A 19,671-nucleotide genomic window follows, 5' to 3' on the forward strand; every position below is an offset into this window, starting at 1 on the left:
GCCCCCCCATGCCCCCCCCCCCAGTGGACCGTGCCTGCAGCAGGGTCAACATTGGCGTGTCACCCACTTTTGTTTAGCGCCTGAGTAAAGTGGTAGGTAATGCCGCTACCTTCCATCCTCACCTCAGGGGCAGGGGTTATGAACTGTAAAGGTGACACCTACCTGGGAGAAATGTTAATGTATGTATGTTATAACCAAAAGATTGTGAATAGTAGGTTGATACTGCTATGCTATCTAACCAAGGAATACGTGCCGCCTCTTCTCTTCTTGTTGCTCAGAGTCTCAACAATCCAAAGTCTGTGAACATGTTCCCCCCTATCCCATCACAGCTCTCAGACTCCCCCCCTCCTTCCCACCGTGCCATCCATCCAGAGGAATTTATCATGAGCCGTGTTTGAGAAAGAGTGTACCACACACACATAAAAGGCAGGCAAAACCTCATGCATGACACCGTGAAACAAAACAAAACAAAACAAGGAATCACGGTGGTGAACCCTTGAACAATAATCCATCACATCTGCTGCTGCCTCCTCCAACTCTCAAGGGCCAGTTGCCCAAAACTACCTCTATGTACAGAGAATATCATACAAGTCATCAATCCACCGTTAACCCTATGTGACTGAGAAACCAACCACCGCTGTGACCCTTTCAAAACAATAAAACTAATACAAAGCTGTCGGTGCATCATTATAAGCCATATATTTCCTTCAAAGCCAAGAGTAAACAGCAATACCCACAAGCAAATGGGATGCATTTTTTTCCATGACAAGCTGCCAGACCGATACCAAAGGGTAATCCCTAAAACCAAAGCCCAGTAACGCCATAAAATCATATGTGCCAATGACACTCAGAAACGCTTTTGCCGAGAATGAAAAAAAAAAAAAAAAATGAAAAAAATCAATCAACCGCTTCGAGAAATACACCCGGTGGCTCAGTTGGCCGAGGTCTCGCGGGACAAAGTCCTGCTCAGTCCCACCTCTGCCCACCAGTCGTCTGGAATATCCTCACGTTGAGCAAGGCTGCGGACGAGCCGCTGCATCACCTCAACTCCACCAAAGACCGAGGGGTCGTCGCTGCTGCTGCCGCTACGCCCGGCAACGTCTGCCCATGACCGTCCGGTGCTACGAGCGCGGGGAAGGATAAAATTTCTAATATCATCCTCGAGCTCGTCCTCGTCTGTGTCGGAATTGTCGCATCCCGACGCGAGCTCCACCTCGACGGTCTGGGGGTTGGTGAAAGAGGTCCTGGAAGAGGCAGCAACGGTGCTCTGTGTCGCAGCCGCCGATGCTGTAGCAGAAGCGAAGGAAGAGCCGACGCTCGGGGGCTGCGGATCCGGAGCAATCGTGGTCAACAGCGTCTCCCATGCATTGTCGCCATCGGGACTAAGACTTCTGCTACGGTCACCGAGGCCATCAATTCCCGCCGCACCATGGCCAACAGCCGGGGGAACAAGAAGGGTTGACCCGCTGCGCTGAGCGCGTTCCTGCCGACGGGACTCAACCCATCGACGGCCGGCTGTGTAAGGATTTGAGGTTTCATCACCAAAAATGTACGATTCGCCCCGTGTGTTCGAAGCTGGTCTGCTGAAGGGAGGAGCAGCTCCCGCCGGGGATGTAGTGGAGCTCCGCGACTATGAGAAAGTCAGCAACGATGAACAGGTTGTTATGGCAACCACGACAGCACATACCGGATGATTGGGTGCCTGGGTACTCCGGAGGCTGGACACCATGGGAAGCGGTTCAATACGAGACATGTAACGATCGCGGCGTTGAAAGTTGCTGTAGGCATCCTGTGCAGCTAACTGCGAATCGGTTGGCCGAGGTAAGATGGGGGAATTGTCGTCATCGGTTTGTGTTTGACTGGGATTCGAGCCGGCGTGCAGGTGAGCCCAGCGCTCACCAAACATGGTGATGACTCGGTCATCGAGCCCTACGTAGGCGCGACGACGGCCATATCTGGAAGCAGCATCGGTGGGTGGCTCTAGAGCGGGTGACCGGCGCCGTGGTTGCTCAGGATCCCAATGGGTGTCATTGACAAGGCGGCGACGGTTGGGATTGCCCCCTGCAACTGGAACTGCTGCTATATGCGCAACAGCAGGAACGGGAGGCGGCTCTAGGGTGGGTGATCGGCGGGGTTCCCAGATGGCATCCTCGAGAACGCGGCGGCGGCGCTCGCGGACCTGTTCCCGTGCGTGGTCGCGCGTGCTGTGGTATCCCCGGACAAGACGGTGCCGGCGAATGGTCGAGCGCGCTTCTGCCGAACTTTTTTCAGCGGCAGGCTTGGATTGGATGTCCGACTCGACCGGCGCTTGGTACAACCTGATTGGTGAAGATGCAGGATTAGCTCATTGCTTTGCAAAGCAAAGAAAGAGAATTGCGCCCGCGATACGGGAGTGTTTTGAAGAGGGTGCTGGTGGGCTTGCGCGATGGCAAACCCGGAAGTGGGATGGATATGCCGTTGTCCCAGGTACGGACAGGGAGGGCTGGCTTCGGGGGCAAACCTACCGGAGACCCATCTTCTTCTGATTCTCTGAGCTTTGATGGCGTCGCGTAAGGCGCTCCGGTCAAAATCGAGGCGAAAAAGGTAATGACGGCAACGGGTAGCTAATTTTCAAAGTGGCCGTGATGATGCGCCTCGTCAATCGATAGGAACGCGATGTCGGGGGATAATGCGCCAATGTGTCGGTGTCGATGTCGATGTTGGGCGGCGGAACAACAAGAGGGAGGGAGTTTTACGACCGGCTCGGGGGGGCTGCGTCAAAGTCCAAAGTTGGGCGGGTCATTCCTTTTTGTGGGTGGGGCTGTTTCTTCTGCTGGTGCACGGGAATGGGGCCCTTGGCGCAGAGCCTGGGCTTAGCCCCCTCTTTAAAAGGATAACACTCAGCCAACCCCAGCCACATTGTTGCTTACTGCACAGATGAAATGCTTCTATCAGTTAGTTCCATGCAAATAACCATACCTTAAGGTCCTTGCGCCGATCCCGCATCCCGCCCCCCCAAGCAAAAAGCTAAAATCGACAGACTCCAGCAGTTCCCCATCACCAATCATCGTTCTTGGCAGACCTCAAAAGCATCCGCGGGCCAATAAACACCATGAGTCACTCCTGACATCATTCCCTTGTATCACAATATCGATCCGAGCATACCAACGACGACAACATCATGATTGATCTAGGGTTGGCCCGCATTGGCCGTCTCATCAAGCACACACCCCAGACGTGGAAGGCCATCCATGTGGCCGGCACCAACGGCAAAGGCTCCATATGCGCCTACATCTCGGCCATGCTCAACGCCAAAGGCATATCATGCGCCAGGTTCACCTCCCCTCACTTAGTCGACCGGTGGGACTGCATTGCCATCAATGGCAAGCCCGTGTCGGAATCCTTGTTTCTTGAAGTTGAGAAGCAGGTGAAGCAGAGGGATGTGAGCGAGAATATTGGCGCAAGCGAGTTTGAACTCCTGACCGCGACTGCCTTTGAGATCTTCAACCGCCAAAAAGTCGAATACGGAGTTGTCGAAGTTGGTCTTGGTGGCAGGCTAGATGCGACGAATACACTCAAACAGAAATCGGTTACCGTTATTTCCAAGATTGGTCTTGATCACCAGTCTTTCCTGGGAAACACCATTGAGGAGATTGCACTTCAGAAAGCAGGAATTATCCGCCAGGGTGTACCCTGTGTGGTGGATGGCAGCAACCAGCAGTCAGTTCTGCAGTTAATAGAACAGCATGCTAAGGAAACAGGGGCATCATTGCAGTTTCCCAACGCGACAGCTGTTGCGGAAGAGCTTGCGAAGTCAGGAGAGACCTTTGAGCCACACCAAATCCAGAACCTGGCAGCTGCTCATCTGGCCTTCCGTCTGGCTTGCCCAGAGCATGATGCCCCGTTAACAAGTCTTCTGCCCGCTATCAAGCAGCTCAAATGGCCTGGTCGCCTCCAAAAGATGAGTCTCGAAAACATCACCGGCCGTCAGCAAGACGTGCTCTTAGACGGCGCTCACAACACCCAGTCAGCTGAGGCACTGTCTGGCTACGTCCAAAGACACCTTCGTTCTTCAGGAAATCCAATAACCTGGGCGCTGGCCGCCACGCAAGGCAAGGATATGAACGGGATTCTCAGTCTGTTACTCCAACCTGGTGATCAAGTCGTTGCTGTCAGGTTCGAACCTGTGGACGGAATGCCCTGGGTTAAAGCAGCCGATCCCAAGGAGCTCCTCGACTTGGCCACTCAACATGGTGTCGACCAGTCATCGGTCTACAGCGCCGGAGAGAATGTAAAAGACGCCTTAATTAAAGCATCCGAGATGGCAGGCGAAAGGCCAGTAGTAATAGCGGGGAGCCTCTACCTCGTGTCCAGTGTCTTGAGGCTCTTGCGTGAGAAGTCTCAAGATTCTAGTGAAAATGCCATCTGGTCTTGAGCGAGATCACATGATTTTAACGCTTGAATACACCCATTCAAAAAGGCGGTCAGCTGCTCGTGTTTAAACTGGTTGATAAAACATCCCACCACCGTCACTGTCATGACAACCCCCAATCACCTCGTCATAGTCTGCGGCCACGGCATCTACCTCGGCGGTCCGCAAAACGGCCATGACGAATCAGAATGGCTCATTGAACCGTACAAAAAGGGGGAAACGCCCACTTTCATGGCGCATATCAAAGCCGGGGCGGATGTTGTGAATTCTGATCCGAGATCAGTGTTGGTGTTTTCTGGGTACTTACCGATCTTACCACATGCTCCCAAGCACTTGTTTTGCTAACAAACCGCCCTCAGAGCCGCAACCCGCCCAGAAACGCACCTCTCCGAGGCAAAATCCTACTGCAACCTCGCCCTCGACAACAACTACTTCCCCCCAACCTTCGTGGGATCCCGTGTGCTGCTGGAGGAACGAGCCCTCGATTCCTATTTCAACATCTTGTTCTCTTTGATCCTCTACTGGCGGCAGCACCCGTCAAATCACTGGCCGGAACGCATCACCGTCGTCTCCCACGAGTTCAAGCGCACTCGTCTTGTCGACGGCCACTGCGCAGCTGTTGGATTCCCTCTAGACCGGGTAACCTTCCTCGGCATCAACCCCCCCAGCCTCAAAGTCGAAGACCAAGCCAGCAACCAGCTCACCCTCGGTCAATGGGAACAAGACCCCCACGGTGCCAGCCTTGACCTCCTCGCCAAAAGGCAAAAGAGAAACATCTGGGGTGTCAGCCAAGCCCTGTTCCTTGATAAAAACGAAGCCACAAAGGCAGGACTGGAAGGACAAATCAGGACTTCAAAAGACGGCTCTCAAACATTGCTCGACTACAAAGGCTGCATCCGTCCCTGGGCTACGTGAATACAAAAAAAATTCAAATATTTGGGCTAGGCACAAAACCTTCCCTACCACTCCTCTGTTCCTCCCTCGTCTCGGGGTTGTACCTGTCCTCTCCCGCTCCCATCACCGCCCCGACAATAAACTGCACCGCATCCTTGACCATCTCGCTGCTGAACTCGTGGCCCACCCCAGGGTAAATCCTATCATCGACCCAGAATCGCTGTTCCTTATCGAACGATGGGGACGGAGGGTTCACTGCCGCGGATTTGAGCCAGTTCATGAAGGGTTCTGAACACCTGGGTGGTACCAACTTGTCCACTCCGCCCGAGCAGACAAGTAGCTTCTTTCCTTGGAGGCGTTCATAAAGGATGGTTTGCCGGATGAGCTCCTGCCTCGTCTGCTGCGGCTGGTCGGGGACAGGATGCGGGCCGAAGAGGATAGCTTTGGGGTCGTACTGATTGCAAGCCTTGATCAAGCTCGGAGGGAAATCCCTACTCCCCAGAAAACTCGCCCCGTCATCCTGAGCAGAGTACGTACTCAGCTTTGACAACCTCGCCCGATCGCTCATCAAGTCTGCACACACATCCCTTGTCAGCATACCTCTCAGAATCGCAGAATGGATGGGGGGAAACATACTCATAAAATCCGGACACCCAATCACACAAACCCCCGCCCTCACCCTCCTATCCGCAAACATCAGCTCCCAAACACTATGCCCCCCCAAACTAACCCCCAACCCCAGATGCTGATCCACCCTCTTCTCCCCCCTCGGCCACAAGCACCCCTCCACAACGTCAATCAACAACCCCTGATCCACCACCATCCCCCTTATCCCACCAAACATATCCACCGCATGATTCTCGTTCCCCTCCCTCCAGCTCCCATTCACCCTGTCATCCACCAACCTCGTCCCGTGATTCCTCTGGTCATACGCAATGGCTATCAACCCCCTCCTCTCCGTTTGGGGTGTATTATGGGGGGAATGCGTATTCTGATGATGAGAAAAACTGTTCCAAGCAGCGATACAACGAGAGGCGATATCCCTCATCGACTCCTTATTCCTTGTGCGCTGGTGGTGAAGCCAGAGGATGGAGACGTGGTGCACAGAGGGAGAGAGCTCGGCCAGGCCGTAGATGTCGACTTGGAGGCCGGTGATGGGACGGGTGGAGACTGAGATGAAGGGGCAGGGCGGCAAGCCGGACGTGTTCTGGTTCCCGGAGTTGTTGGACATTTTCGAGGTTGTTGTCTCACGTGAACTGGATATCGTAGGGATTATGAGATGGGGTGGGAGGATGTAAAAAAATAAGAAAAATAAAAAGGGGATGTAAGACAGGGGAAGACGCGTGTAACAACTCTCGATTGAATGAGAAAGGGATGTACTAATAATAAGCTTTGGCGGGTTTATGGTTTATGTGAGTTCCTCATCTGCATGGGATGAACGAACGAACGGTCGGGTCGTCGTCAATGAACAAACTACCTCGGCGCTACGGGTAACGATAAGAATAGCTCCCGATAAGAATGTTATTTCCTACCCCGCGTTTTTCCAACTTCTTACCTACCTTTGTGGGGCCCGACAAACCTGGCCGGGTGGACCCTCCTCTTCCCGCTTGGTTCACGGGCCGAGTTCGATTCCGCCCCCGAACGACGGATAGGTACATCCCGACAAGGCTGTCGTAGATCGTAAGATCCCATCTTCTTGAACTGACAACACAAAGAAAAACGGCCATGCTAATTTTACACTTCTTTCTCGCCCTATTCTCCAAAATCTGTAATAAGAAAAATAAAAAATGAAAACTCACCAGCCAGCCTAGAAGTGGCAATATCATCTGATCCAATACACGCATGGCTCTTCTGCCTGTTGGAAAGACACTCACAAGAAAAGATTTATCAGCCCGTCAGAGTCACAGGCCATCCGTCAGTCAGTTGCAGTCATCAGCACAAGTCCTCAACATACCTACCTACCTACCTACCTATCTACCTAGCCTTAGCCACCAAACCCCTTCATGCCTCAGGCACATCTACATCTCTAGTTCCCCCCTTCCAAAAAAGATCTGCAGGTCCCGTGCCCCTGGAACGGCGCGCGCTGCAGGCAGGCAGCAGGGATCACCATTCACACATCTTCTGCCCAAGAACAGGGGCGTACGTCAACCCGATGATGTGGACGGCCCCGTCATTTTTAAAACAAAGCCACCCTACGTGAAACAAAAATAACCAGCAACCTGATACGTGTATATCTTGACAAAGTATTCTCACATCGTGTTTGTACATGAGGCTATCTACCAGTGATTATCGTGTTCCATCTAGCGTCGTCCACGCTTGTGGCCAAAGAGCAATCACCACCAACAACTCCGCCTCTTTCAACCGACAGAATACATTACTACATCCTTTTCCTCTTCCATACAGTGAACAATAAGAACAAAGCAGGGTTTAAAGTGCAGTACAGAAAAACAGCCCATGACCATAGGTCCATCTGAAAAAACGCCAGTTCTCTCCGTTTAACCCCATGTAAAACCCCGTGTAAAAGTTTCCAGTCTTGTGACCGTTTCTTGCCTATCACTGCCACCCAACCAAACCCAGACACCCTAAAAGGAACATTGTATAGACCCAGCAGGAAATGCGATGTCGCTCAAGCCATATCGTTACATTAAAAAGAAATAGCAAAAAGAGTAAACGAAAAAAGAAACAAAAAAATAAAGATGAAAAAAAAGACCAAACTCCTCCATATGCAATGCGTTCTCGTTGATGGTCGACATGTCCGTGACCACAAAGAGATGGGAATCGTAACCGGTAAAAATGCCCAGGCCAAACTCGAACAGCCAAGCTCCTTGATAAAAATAGAGCCGTGAAAAAAAAAAAAAAAAAAAAAAAAAAAAAAAAAAAGGGAACACAAAAGAATGATGTATGTGCTGTTCCCTCGTCTAAGCAGAATACAGATAATGCTCGTCGCCGTCGATTTGGTTGCCGTATTGATAATCGTCCAGATCAGGGTAGCCGGGCGTGGAGATGCGAGGATCGAGATAAGCTATATTGTCGTCTTCTGTTCCCTAAATCAGTTGTGACGTGGCTGCAACAAGGGAACTCGCTTCCATCGGGACCGCTGCCGCCACCGCCCGCTCGGCTTCGAGTTGGTGGATCCGTGCCAGAAAGTCGGCTGTCTGCTGGTTCTGCATCTGGACCTGCTTCTGCAGCTCCTCCTTCTCCTGCCGCAGCCTCTTGACCTCTTCCCGAAGACGTTCCGTCTCATCGTTCTGGTCGTCACGTTTGCGCTTGGCTGGACCTAGAACGAGCGCTGTTGAGACGTGATCGCTGGCAGCATCATCTGCATCTCCTTCTGGCGACCCTCCATTCTGCGTATGCACACGCCGGAGGTGCTCGTTGAGATTTTCCTGACGAGAGAAGCCTTTGCCGGTGGCACGCTTGCAGTTTTGATGTGGACAGTTGAACGAGTTCTTGGGGCCGCCATGCTTCTGGTGGACTTCGCGCTCATGGCGCAATAGACCACCCGAATAAGTGAAGCCTGGCAGCTTCTCACATCCTGGAGCCAGACATTTATATGGCCGGTCATGCTTGTCCATGTGCTTGCTGCAAGGGGTGTTGGTCAGTGTTTGATCGAGGTGGAGGAGAAAGTTACTGGTTTTGGCGATACAAAAAAAAAGAAAAAAAACAAAAAAAGTCACTTACTTCCACTCGCATTTGCGGCTGAAGGTTCTGGTCTCCTCACCACATGACGGATATGTGCAGATGAACTTGCCCTCGTGGTTCTTTGTCTCCTCCCGATGTGGTTTTGGGATGGCCTTGCTTCGCTGAGGAGAAGTCGCAACAGGCGAGTCTTCCTTCACGGCCAGGGTGGGGGCAGGAGCTGGAGGAGCCAGGTCGAGGCTGGGGGTCTCCTCAGTCGAGACCGTCACGTCGACGAAGTTCTTGGCATCAACAAAGGGAGCGGCTTGCTCAGCAAAACTGGCGACGTGAGCGAGCTCGTTCACCACAGCATCGTGAGTCTCAGCGAAGCGGTCGACTTCGGCAGCAGCAGCAGCATCGTGGTGCTCGTGGTGCTCGTGGTGGTGCTCATCCATGGGCGGATAGTCGCTCTCATGCATGAAGTTGCGGGCCTCATATACCACGCTCATCTTGAATATGGGCGAGTTCGAAAGGCAAAGGTGGTGAGATAAACGGTGGGAGCAAGAGTCGAACAGGTAAAAAGATAAAAGTCGTTCGATGTCTAGGTAAGGATGGCCACTCTCGAGCAGATAAGTAACTGATATGAAGCTACAGCTTCAACGACTTTGTTTGGACCTGAGCAAAAGTGAGAGGTGAGGTGGTGTGCGGCAGTGATGTGGCGTGCAACAGAGGCGGGGTTATCGGTCCACACGTATTGGGGCTCGACGCGTAATAAGGATATCGCCTCGGTCTTGGTGGTGAAGAGAGGTGGGATGTTGTCGTCGCGGGGTGTTCCTGATCAAGAAGGAAAGCGATGTGTTAATGGATTGAGGCCTGAGATGTCAGGAGAAAATTCGTCGAAGCCCAGTCGAGCTCAGGCAGAATAATGCTTGGCAAAAGGCACAGCCTGTCCCTTGCACCACCGGGGCCACTTGGGTCGGTTTCAAAGCGGAGCAGCGGGACAACCAAGTGCCGGCGGAAGGGTACGTACTCTTGTGTAGTAATCAGCACGTGATCTAATCGTAGGCCCAAAGAGGCCGCCTACGCCTCGACGCCGGTTGACTTCTGGCGGATCAAAACAGCTGAGATGCTCTCTCTCACGATTTAACAAGGTCCAGATGGAAATGCAAATTCAAGACTGCGCCTTTACAATTTGAATCTTTGGAAATACCGACCTTCACAGCCATGCGGGAAGAGGAGATGCCACCCTATTAGTATTTTTTGACACCCTCTTGTCGACGCAAGTTCTCAACTTCAAACGGATGCCACCCTGGTCACTTAACATGAGGCAGCCATGGCCACCCATGAGTCACTCGCACATCAACGCACCTTCACAGGTCCCTGTTCTAATGTACATGGACTGGGTGACTGGCGGCTGCAGCCTTGCTCTACTTGTCCACGGCTGCAAAAGATGGCTTCCGACTAGGAACCGGTGGCGATCATCCGCTTGCTCTCCAAGCACTGGGCCCTCGCGCTGCAAGCTCGAGATGGGGCAACTTTGACTGGCCGGCAGTGCTCCTAATCCTCGTCAGCCTCTTCCGGATACCGGTTGTGACTTCGGAGCGATATGCGGCTGGATCAGAGGCCAGGCAGCCAAGGCAGTCTATAGCAGGGCGACTGATAAGACGAAACAAAGATGTCCTCGTCCTCACATTTCGAGACGCCGCACAGTTGAGCAATAGCACCACCGTTTTCATTGTTCAAGGACGGCCTCCCGCAATTTCCCAGCTGTGAAGTATTGAACATCAGTTCAGCTTCACCTGGTCACCATCCTGGGTGTCCTCAACATGGAGTGTCAAGACTATGGATTGCGTCAGGCCTCTCAGGCACCTGTCACACGACTTGTGAGCCCAACTTCCACGCATGGCATGGCATCGGAAGTGTGAATTCAGAGTTTGGGCTGTGAAGCTCGCGGAAATCCCGGACAGTCTCAGTCACCGAGGGCCTCGTTTCAGAGCGACGCGAATTCCAACTGGTTACCGAAGAATCCCTAGGCCATGTGTTGGTGCTTATGGCATTCTGAGATCCTTCTGGAAAACAGCACAGCCATGATATCCTCGATATGTGACATTTCCAACCATTTACGATGAGTGCTGTGGGGCTCGTTGGTGCCAACTTGGAGCCTCACCACGCCCAACGACGGTGTTGGATATGCTTATCACAACGTCCAACTCGGCACTCCGGTATGCCCCTTCAGACTCGGTTCAATATTGGGTGCACTGCCGGTCACAGTAATGCCATTTCGAGGAAAATCAGCGTCGACTTTTGGCGCCGAGTGACTCAGCCCTACCCAACCATCGTCACACACCGGCAGTTTTGGAGAGCTCGAGGGGGTTGGTGATGGAAGGTTTCGGACTGGTTGCCTTCACACCGCACAGTCCGCATGCTGAGCGAGAGAACGGAAGGTAGGTGAGCGAAACAAGTCTTATCCTGCAAGGCGCATGCTTCCCCGGGCCCATCGTGGGCCTGGTCGCCTCGGGGTCAGTCTTTCCTTACCTTACCCACGTCTGCCTGGTCAAGGTGGGACTGAGTAAACAGCTCTACAGTCGTCATACCAGTCGTCACAGTGCACACCAATGTGTAGAGCACACCACTATCACGCTAGGTAACCCTCTCCGTGCTCTGCAGTGTCATCCGTCGTTGCTGTTGTCGTCTGCAAGACGTCGTCTACAGGAGCTGTTGAGTTCTCTAGGCAAGCGGTCCATCAGTCAGGTTCCCAGCCCCCCTTCATCAAGGCGAAGCTCTCACTGCGGACACTGTGCAGAGAGGTTGGAAGGTTGAAAACACCCGACCTGTGGAACCACGGAATATTCCCCTGTTGCCCAACATCACACCAGGACGATTCTTATAAGGCCGAAGGTGACACGAAATACAGGATAATTTGCCTTACTGCGGGGAGTCACTGTCCTTTAACTATTCTAACCTGATGAAACGCCAAAGTCAGGTATACAGCTCGCCTTGCCTTATCATGAGGCTCATGTTCATCTATTCACACCCGTGGCAAGGTAAGCATGGCGCCTTGCAATAAGGCGCGAGGCGTTCAACTCTTTCCAGAAAGATGTCGACCTAAAATAGATGTCGAGGAGATGACTAGACCTCTTGCGCAACTGGTGGTGGTTGTTTTGCCCACTATAAGTATGTATGTCTAAAGCTCAAGGCTGTACATGTCAGGCAGTCTCACTGAGCAGACAACGAATGAAATTTTGTATCTCGGGCCAAGCCTTTTGTCTCATGCATGCACTGCTGTAGCCTCCCCCACGGGGTAAGAATGACTGTTTAGGATGCTGACAAAAAGTCATCGGCCGGCTTACGGAGACGGGGGAACGGACGGATGTGGTCGTTTCGATACCGGCCCGATCCCGGGGGGTGGTTGGCCAAGACTTCGAGAAAGGTTGATACACGTCAGAATGGGTTGATGAGTAAGGCTAGGTGAGATTGTGCTGGGCAGTCGGTAGTGTAAGGGCTTTTTTTTTTGGTTGGGGGGGAAGGGGTGGGGGAAGGAGAGGGTCACGATGGCAGGCTTACGGCAGGTTGTGTTCGTGGTAGTTTGCGGGTTCGGCTTGGTTGTCATGTCTACCATGGTTGGCAGTCATGTAGGATCGGATCATATCATGGGGTTGATGCTTTGGGATTGGCCGTGAGGATATGGTGTTTAGTTAGGTACTTGTGTCTTCCCCGCTTGTGGTACTGAAGATGTGGTGAGATGCGGGGGAAGGTTAGATAGGAGTGGTGATATTCTCCGATTGTATATCTTGTGCAAAACATCCGATGGTAGAAGTTTCACAAGACTTTCTGAACATTGTCTATCCTCTGCGCTGCCTAAATTATGCACCTGGATACTAACCTGGACTTGTTGTGAGAGAACCAAACACCAATCCAACATGGCGGACGTGGTCAAGCTCCCTGAACCCTTTGCTTCCAGTACGTAAAACTCTCACCTCTTCATCACATTTCCTTCCCACTCCCCCACAACGCTCACCCATTAGTCTGTTCACCCCCATTAACTCGGCTTTTTTTTTTCTTTCCTCCTCCAAGTCCCCCGAACCCCCCTCACCCTCGGCCCCTCCCCAATCCACCCCCTCCCCCGCCTCTCCTCCCATCTCGGGGGCAAAGTAAACATCTACGCCAAACGCGAAGACCTCAACTCTGCCCTCGCTTTTGGCGGGAACAAGACCCGCAAATTGGAGTACCTTCTCCCCGAAGCCCTCTCCCAAGGCTGCGACACCCTCATCTCCATCGGCGGCATCCAATCCAACCACACCCGCCAAGTCACCGCCGCCGCCGCCTTCCTCGGCTTGAACGTCTCCCTCATCCAAGAAGACTGGGTCCCCGGATGGGAAGATGCGTCGTATGAAAAAGTCGGGAATATACAACTGTCCCGTCTGATGGGCGCAGATGTCCACGTGATAAAAACAGAGAATTTCGGGATTGGGCACAAGGAGAGCCTGAAAAAATTGAGGAGGAGGCTGGAGGGGGAGGGGAGGAGGGTGTACTACATCCCGGCGGGGGCGTCTGACCACCCCTTGGGGGGGTTAGGTTTTGCGAGGTGGGTTTGGGAGCTGGAACAGCAGGAAAGGGAGATGGGGGTGTGGTTTGGGACGTTGGTGGTTTGTGCTGTGACTGGGAGCACACTGGCGGGGGTGATTGCGGGGGTTAAGCATCAGGAGTTGAAAGGGGGTGGGAGAAAGAGGAGGGTGGTTGGGATTGATGCGAGTGCTAGGCCTAAGGAGACGTTTGAGCAGGTGTTGCGGATAGCGAGGCAGACGGGGGTGAAACTGGGGCTGGAGGAGGGGGATATCAACGAAGGGGATGTGACACTGGATGAGAGGTTTCATGGGGGGGTTTATGGTGTTCCGGACGGGAAGACGGTGGAGGCGATCAAGCTTGGGGCCGGGCTGGAGGGGTTTATCACTGATCCTGTCTATGAGGGGAAGAGTTTGGCGGGTTTAGTTGGGATGGTGAAGGGGGGGGAGATACGAGAGGGGGAGAATGTGTTGTTTGCGCATTTGGGGGGTCAGGTTGCGTTGAGTGCTTATGGGGATATGGTTTAGGGGGAGTGCCGTAGAATGGAATGAGATGGGACAGAGAAGACTTGAGGTTTGAAGCAAGACCGGGGTTTCACATGCTTTGTGATTCTCATGAAATTGAACGTTTGCGTGAAGCTGGGAGATAGTCAAAGATATATATATGTGCCCGAAAGCTGAAGCTGTCGTGTCACCACCTCCTCGCTCAAGAATGATATTATGCCTAGACAAAGCCAATCCGCGGCCAGCTGCGGCCCTCACACCATGGAAAATGATATTCGGCTGTCACTTCCCCGTCCAGAGGCTGAAGAGCAACCCCCCACACTCCCACCTCTCCCACTCGCTGAGTCTTTGGTTGGATTTTCCTGCGGCTTGACTTACATAACCGAATGGCAACTTCCGCGGGTGTGATGGGAAACTTTTGGCCTGGAACAAGCCTGATGTGGTCCAAAGCCCTGGAACTGTGGATTTTCCTCTGATGGTCCAGACTCTAGTTCGCTGTGGCTTCGGAGACGACGTGGAGTGATTGGACTCAACAGGTCGAAAAAGGTTGTCAGGGTTATTCTCGGCCCCGGCTTCTTTGGATGTCGGCCCGCTTTTTTTATCACGCACACCTGCACCCATAAGTTCGGGACCATCTCGACTTTATTTTTTTCTGATTCCCTTCTGACTCTTTTGTTTTCGTCTCTTGTCCAATATTTCTCCTTTTGACTTTTGTCGTCCTGATATTGTCACAGGAAACGGCAAAGACATTCAATACCACCACCACCACCACCACCAACACCACCCCCATTAAACCCCTCCAACCCCCACCATCACCATCTGCTCAACCCTACCACCCATGACATCCCACGATCCAGACCCGCCTTCTCCCCCAGCCGACCTCAAGGCTGGTTTGGGCGGCACAGGTCACATCAACATCGCCTCTCCTGCTCAAGAACCCATCCAAGACTACCCCATTGAGCGGGTAGAGCAGGTGTACCGGTACGTCTTCCCCTTCTGCCCATCGCTACCTCTCCTCGCTGACCTCCTTCTTCCCCAGCAAACTCGACCTCCGCATCATCCCCGCCTTCTGGGTCCTCTACTTCCTCAACTCCGCCATCCGCTCCAACATCGGCATAGCCCAAACAATGAACGCCTCCGTCAAGCACGACCTCGTCTCGGTCCTCGGGCTCACCCCCAAAGACGTCTCCACCGCCCTGGCACTCTTTTATGTCTCCTACGTGCTGTTTGACCTCCCCTCCAATCTCATCATGAGCCGTCTCTCCCCTCGGGTCTGGATGGCGCGTATTGTCATTGCTGTCGGTATCATCGGGACGTGCTTCACAGCCGTGAACGACGCCTGGTCTCTCAAGCTGTTGAGGTTTCTGCTGGGTGTGGTGATTGCGGGCATGTGGCCTGGTATGGCGTATTATCTCACCTTGTTCTACCCACCGAGCAGAACGGGCAAGAGGATCGGGATGTATTTCACCGCTGCGCAGGTTTCTGCCGCGGTGGTTGGGTTGGTGTCGGCGGGGTTCCAGCAGATGGATGGGTTGGGGGGGTTGGTGGGTTTTAGGTGGATGTTCTTGATTTATGGGTTGTTGGGGGTGATTTTGGGGGTTGGGTTGCTGTGGTGGTTGCCTGACCGGCCTTTGGCTCCGGGGGAGGTGAGGGAGAAGAGTTGGTGGGTGAAGTGGTTGCCGCCGAGTCCGGAGGCGCTGACGGGGGAGGATGCGATGGTGCATTATCATGATTTGAGGAGGGTGTATCATGCCAGGCCGTGGACGTTGAAGGATCTGTGGTTTGTGTTGTTGGACTGGCGGTTGTGGCCGTTGGTGTTGATGTACTTTGGGGTTGTTGGGGTGGGTATTGGGACGCAGTTGTACGGGAGCGTGATTATTGCTTCGATCAACTCGAACTTTACGGGGGTGCAGGTTAGCTTGCTGTTTGCGCCTATTTGGATTGTAGGTTTCTTTTTTTTTTTTTTTTTTTTTTTTTTTTTTTTTTTTTTTTTGGAAGAGACGAGTTTGAGAAACGTCGTACTAACACAGGCACAGATGGACTTGATCGCTATTCTCCTCGTCACCCCTATTTCGGATCGGTTCCACAAGTACCGCCCCCTTTTCTTCTCGGCGGCCGTTTGTGTTCAGATCGCCGGGCTGCTCACTGTCACCTTTGCTTTGGACAACCAATGGGGCAGATACGGCGGTTTGTTGCTCATCGGATTTGGCCTCGGTCCCACGGTTCCCATTTGTATGGCCTGGACCAACGAGATCTTCCAGAAGCGTCACCGCGAAGTTGGTGTTGCTACTGCTTCCGCCTTGGTATCTGGCCTTGGCAACCTTGGAAGCATTGTCACGACATACGCCTTGTACACTGGCTGGCCCGAGGACGCGGCCCCGGGACGGTACCGCTACCGCAACAGCAACTTTGTCATGATTGGTATTCTCTGCATGAGTATCGCCAGCAGCTTCGTCATGATTGCTCTGCTCAAGATCTTTGGCAATGAGCCCAGCAACAAGATTGCTGGTAGTGACGGCAACGACTCTGGAGAGGAGATTTTGGATGGTGCTGCTCGTCGTGAGGTGCACCAGCGCGGTTTCAGCCGCTTGATCAAATAATTTGATCGGCAAAATCTGGGGACGAGATGAGCTCGCGGTTCTGTTGACATCGCTAAGTTTTATGAAGACGAAGACAACATCTACTTCACCACACTCCTTTACGACAACTTTTCGGAATACTTTCACATATGACCCCTCTGGTCATCAACAGCTTCTATTCTTCCCAAGAAGGTAGAACAGCTTCCCCACACCATCGGAAACGAAAATGCTTTTTACGCTATCGTTTCTCGAAGGTTGGGCAAGCCCAGAAAGGGAGCCCTCAACACGGCAGTCCAAGTCAGAGAAGAAGACAATGCTCTGTACGCTATCTCCTTCTCAGACGAAGATTACCAACGTCGGAGGGATCTGTTTCTGTCTCTTTTTTTCTTTTTTTTTCTGTTTTTGGTCTTGGTGTTTGGGTTGGGCTGGGCTGGTTTGGCTTTTATGATACCCCATCTGTGTTGAAGATACGCGCTGCAATATTGACGAAGAAAATTATGAAGTTATTCGGGACTATTACGAAGAAGAGTTTTCTTCGCCGGCGAAAGTGCTTTTACGCCATCGCTTGGACGGCGTGTCGAATGACCGAGGTGTTGCTAGATGACGACAATGCTTTTTACGCTATCGTTGGTCGGCCTCGTGGGAGTTTTTCTGGATACTATGAGAGGATAGGATAGGCGGGGGAGGGCTGGTCGCTCGTTTTTTTAAGAGGGGGGGGGTGAAGAGAGAGAAAGAAAATTGAGTCTGTTCCCCTGTCTACTTTGAGTGTTGTTGATGGTGCGTTGCTGTGTGATTGTGTGACTGAATTAAATTCCCGTTCACTGACTGCTTCTTTTGCTGTTGGCGTCGCAGGTTGGGAAGTCGCAGGACTAAAACCCGCAGAAAAGTAGCGAGTTCAAGGCAGCAAGTCAAGTGCGAGTAAGCAAGTGATGAAAGGAAAGAAAGTCGAAGGGTGGGTAGGTAGTCGAAGCCCGGGATATCGAAAAATAGTCCCTTTGTCACCCTCTTTGCTGTCCTTGATGGATTGGTTCTCCTAAATAGGAGAGAGCCAGTGGACTGAAAAGATCAAAAGCTCACCGGCCAACTCTTAGAGGTGGCCGGCTACGAAACACTCGTAGGGTTTACTTCGTCGATTGGGGGGTGGGCTGTTGTTGGTTGATTTGGGGAGGTCGGTCGATATCCTTGAAGCCCATCTCGAAAGACAGGGCCGCGCTGAGGAGGCGAACTCAGGTGTCCACGGAGCCTTTCAAGGGGCATTGGTTCGTTGCCTGATCCGGGCCGCCTACGACTTACACCGTTGAGCTAATCTGACCATTCCAGTTACTAGATTTGTTGCGTAGGCAGTTGTTGGAAGACGGTCGCGGGGAGGGGTATATACACCGTGATTGAGGAGGATGTTGACTTGGTGGTTGTTTACTTGTGCAAGTTGATCCCATTACTACGACCGCAATACTGGCAATCATTCCAGCAGTACAGTGCTCTCAAGTTAAAGCAAGTCCCTCATCTCGCATCTTGGTCTCGCAGTTCCGTAGATTCTTGTTGTATTTGTCGAATTTACACATCAACAATTTCATCCTGGATTGTCCCATCACAGGACCTTCTTCGACACTAAAGGATCAACCTCGAAGGCGACACGTCCATCTTCTTTACACAACCACAGCTAACCCTTCTCCAGCATTCGGGCATCAACGCGTCAGAACTGAAGCCGTCACCATCATCTGCACTTACTCGCCGTCTCTACTCGTCATCCCACTCACACTCACCACAAGCCACCACCGCGCACACACCTTTCACAAGTCAGAACCGTCACTTCAGCAATTCATTTCTCATTTTACCATCCCTCTCCTTCCCTCATCACCACCCTCCCGTTTTTATTCACCCCCAAATCTAAAAATGCTTCAACCTCTCCGCAAAAAACTCCATCAGCGGCAAAACCTCCTCCCGACTCCTCGGCATCCCATCATCCCTCCTGCCCTTCCACCTCACAACCCTCAGATCCTCAAACTCTTCCTTCAGCTTTTCCTCGGCATCATCATCAATAACCTCCCCCCCCTCCCCACAGAGCACCAACGTCGGGGTGGTTACCTTCCCCCTTCCACCAACAGTAGGTATCATGCTCACGGGCAGCGCCCCTCCCACACTCACAATCCCCTTTAATTCCCTCTTTTCCCCCTCCCCATCCCCCTCACTCACATCCACCACCCTCTTTTCCTGCCCCCTCCGCAGCTCGCTCCCCAGCCCCAACGCCACCGAACCCCCCTGACCATACCCAAAAAGAATCACATCCCCCCACCCCCACCCCAGTCTCCCCACAATCACCCCCCCTATCAGTTCCCATAACGCCTCCCTCGCCTTTTGGAATCCAGGATCCTGATCCAGTTCCCCTGTTCTCTGATCTAAAAGGAGATCATCACCCCAGTGCCAACAGCCATTTTCCGGCACCGGTTCCGGTACCAGACCCTGCGGGAGGGGGTTCACACCTCTAACCGTAACCGCGTACGTTCCCGGAAGATTCAACGACTTGGGGAAATTACAAAAAGACACTGGGTTGTCGCCTAGACCGTGGAGGACGATGAGAAAAGTGGTTGTTGACTCTGGGGGTGAGGGGGGGTGGAGCTGGATGAGGGGGAATTGGGAAAAGTCTGAGGGGGAGGGGATGCGGGGTGGCATTTTTTTTTTTGATTTGATGGATTGAAATGGTCGTGGTGGATGGGTTGGATAAGGTAGATGGGGGTTGTATAGGTAAGTAACTTGTGAGAGGCGAGGTAGGTGAGAAGAGATGAGGTCAGAAGGCGGGCTTGACAAGACCGGAAAGGTGGGGTTTCGGCCGGGAGTAAAAAGCGACGACGTCTGTCTAGCGGAATCAAGGAAAAAAAAAAAAAAAAAAAAGGCGGATAAAAAGAGAAATGAGATATGAGAGACAAGAGGTGGTAAAAAGGGCATCAATAGTAAAAAGACAAGGCCTTGATTTCGTCCAGGCTCGAACTGGAGACCTTCAGTGTGTTAGACTGACGTGATAACCAACTACACCACGAAACCTTTGATTGGTTGTTGTTCGAGCGCAGAATTAGAGATTCTGTGGGGACGGGAAGGTGGTCTCCAC

At 52.6% G+C, this 19,671-nt stretch overlaps 8 protein-coding genes and 1 non-coding gene across 9 annotated transcripts; 5 read left to right on the top strand and 4 right to left on the bottom strand.

Annotated features, from left to right (window-relative positions):
* Window positions 1–415: 415 nt before the first annotated feature.
* On the bottom strand, window positions 416–2,810 carry QC763_203040 (uncharacterized protein). Its single transcript, XM_062909336.1, has 3 exons — window positions 2,505–2,810; window positions 1,688–2,318; window positions 416–1,630 (listed from the first exon to the last, which is right to left on the bottom strand). The coding sequence occupies exons 1-3, from the start codon at window positions 2,513–2,515 to the stop codon at window positions 932–934; spliced, it is 1,341 nt and encodes a 446-aa protein (XP_062768108.1). The 5' UTR covers window positions 2,516–2,810; the 3' UTR covers window positions 416–931.
* A 350-nt stretch (window positions 2,811–3,160) lies between these two features.
* On the top strand, window positions 3,161–4,414 carry FOL3_1 (folylpolyglutamate synthase; the record flags this gene model as incomplete). The annotated part of the gene is made up of 1 exon (XM_062909337.1): window positions 3,161–4,414. The coding sequence occupies one exon, from the start codon at window positions 3,161–3,163 to the stop codon at window positions 4,412–4,414; it is 1,254 nt and encodes a 417-aa protein (XP_062768109.1).
* Window positions 4,415–4,516: 102 nt separating this feature from the next.
* FOL3_2 (folylpolyglutamate synthase) lies at window positions 4,517–6,559 on the top strand (the record flags this gene model as incomplete). The annotated part of the gene is made up of 2 exons (XM_062909338.1): window positions 4,517–4,710; window positions 4,771–6,559. The coding sequence occupies 2 exons, from the start codon at window positions 4,517–4,519 to the stop codon at window positions 5,324–5,326; spliced, it is 750 nt and encodes a 249-aa protein (XP_062768110.1). The 3' UTR covers window positions 5,327–6,559.
* QC763_203060 (uncharacterized protein) lies at window positions 5,340–6,826 on the bottom strand (the record flags this gene model as incomplete). Its single annotated transcript, XM_062909339.1, has 2 exons — window positions 5,942–6,826; window positions 5,340–5,878 (listed from the first exon to the last, which is right to left on the bottom strand). Exons 1-2 carry the CDS (start codon window positions 6,534–6,536, stop codon window positions 5,340–5,342), a joined length of 1,134 nt encoding a protein of 377 aa, XP_062768111.1. The 5' UTR covers window positions 6,537–6,826.
* A 1,523-nt stretch (window positions 6,827–8,349) lies between these two features.
* Window positions 8,350–9,432, bottom strand: QC763_203070 (uncharacterized protein; the record flags this gene model as incomplete). The annotated part of the gene is made up of 2 exons (XM_062909340.1): window positions 8,350–8,887; window positions 8,987–9,432. 2 exons carry the CDS (start codon window positions 9,430–9,432, stop codon window positions 8,350–8,352), a joined length of 984 nt encoding a protein of 327 aa, XP_062768112.1.
* A 3,040-nt stretch (window positions 9,433–12,472) lies between these two features.
* On the top strand, window positions 12,473–14,241 carry QC763_203080 (uncharacterized protein). Its single transcript, XM_062909341.1, has 2 exons — window positions 12,473–12,883; window positions 12,998–14,241. Exons 1-2 carry the CDS (start codon window positions 12,844–12,846, stop codon window positions 14,011–14,013), a joined length of 1,056 nt encoding a protein of 351 aa, XP_062768113.1. The 5' UTR covers window positions 12,473–12,843; the 3' UTR covers window positions 14,014–14,241.
* A 158-nt stretch (window positions 14,242–14,399) lies between these two features.
* Window positions 14,400–17,266, top strand: QC763_203090 (uncharacterized protein). Its single transcript, XM_062909342.1, has 3 exons — window positions 14,400–14,970; window positions 15,029–15,932; window positions 16,026–17,266. The coding sequence occupies exons 1-3, from the start codon at window positions 14,828–14,830 to the stop codon at window positions 16,587–16,589; spliced, it is 1,611 nt and encodes a 536-aa protein (XP_062768114.1). The 5' UTR covers window positions 14,400–14,827; the 3' UTR covers window positions 16,590–17,266.
* A 1,189-nt stretch (window positions 17,267–18,455) lies between these two features.
* Window positions 18,456–19,238, bottom strand: QC763_203100 (uncharacterized protein; the record flags this gene model as incomplete). Its single annotated transcript, XM_062909343.1, has 1 exon — window positions 18,456–19,238. The coding sequence occupies one exon, from the start codon at window positions 19,236–19,238 to the stop codon at window positions 18,456–18,458; it is 783 nt and encodes a 260-aa protein (XP_062768115.1).
* Window positions 19,239–19,533: 295 nt separating this feature from the next.
* QC763_0032610 lies at window positions 19,534–19,607 on the top strand. The gene has a single exon. It is a non-coding gene; the product is annotated as a tRNA-Val (tRNA).
* The last annotated feature ends 64 nt before the right edge of the window (window positions 19,608–19,671 follow it).

Source organism: Podospora pseudopauciseta, assembly GCF_035222475.1.
Source record: "Podospora pseudopauciseta strain CBS 411.78 chromosome 2 map unlocalized CBS411.78m_2, whole genome shotgun sequence".
Classification (NCBI taxonomy): domain Eukaryota; kingdom Fungi; phylum Ascomycota; class Sordariomycetes; order Sordariales; family Podosporaceae; genus Podospora; species Podospora pseudopauciseta.

Coding starts and splice junctions, on each gene's coding strand:
- QC763_203040 (XM_062909336.1), bottom strand. Junction 1,631..1,687: donor CCCAGGCACCCAATCATCCG/GTATGTGCTGTC, acceptor ACTTTCTCATAG/TCGCGGAGCTCCACTACATC.
- QC763_203080 (XM_062909341.1), top strand. CDS start 12,844: ATGGCGGACGTGGTCAAGCTCCCTGAACCCTTTGCTTCCA. Junction 12,884..12,997: donor CCCTGAACCCTTTGCTTCCA/GTACGTAAAACT, acceptor TCCTCCTCCAAG/TCCCCCGAACCCCCCTCACC.
- QC763_203090 (XM_062909342.1), top strand. CDS start 14,828: ATGACATCCCACGATCCAGACCCGCCTTCTCCCCCAGCCGACCTCAAG. Junction 14,971..15,028: donor CGGGTAGAGCAGGTGTACCG/GTACGTCTTCCC, acceptor CTTCTTCCCCAG/CAAACTCGACCTCCGCATCA. Junction 15,933..16,025: donor TGTTTGCGCCTATTTGGATT/GTAGGTTTCTTT, acceptor ACACAGGCACAG/ATGGACTTGATCGCTATTCT.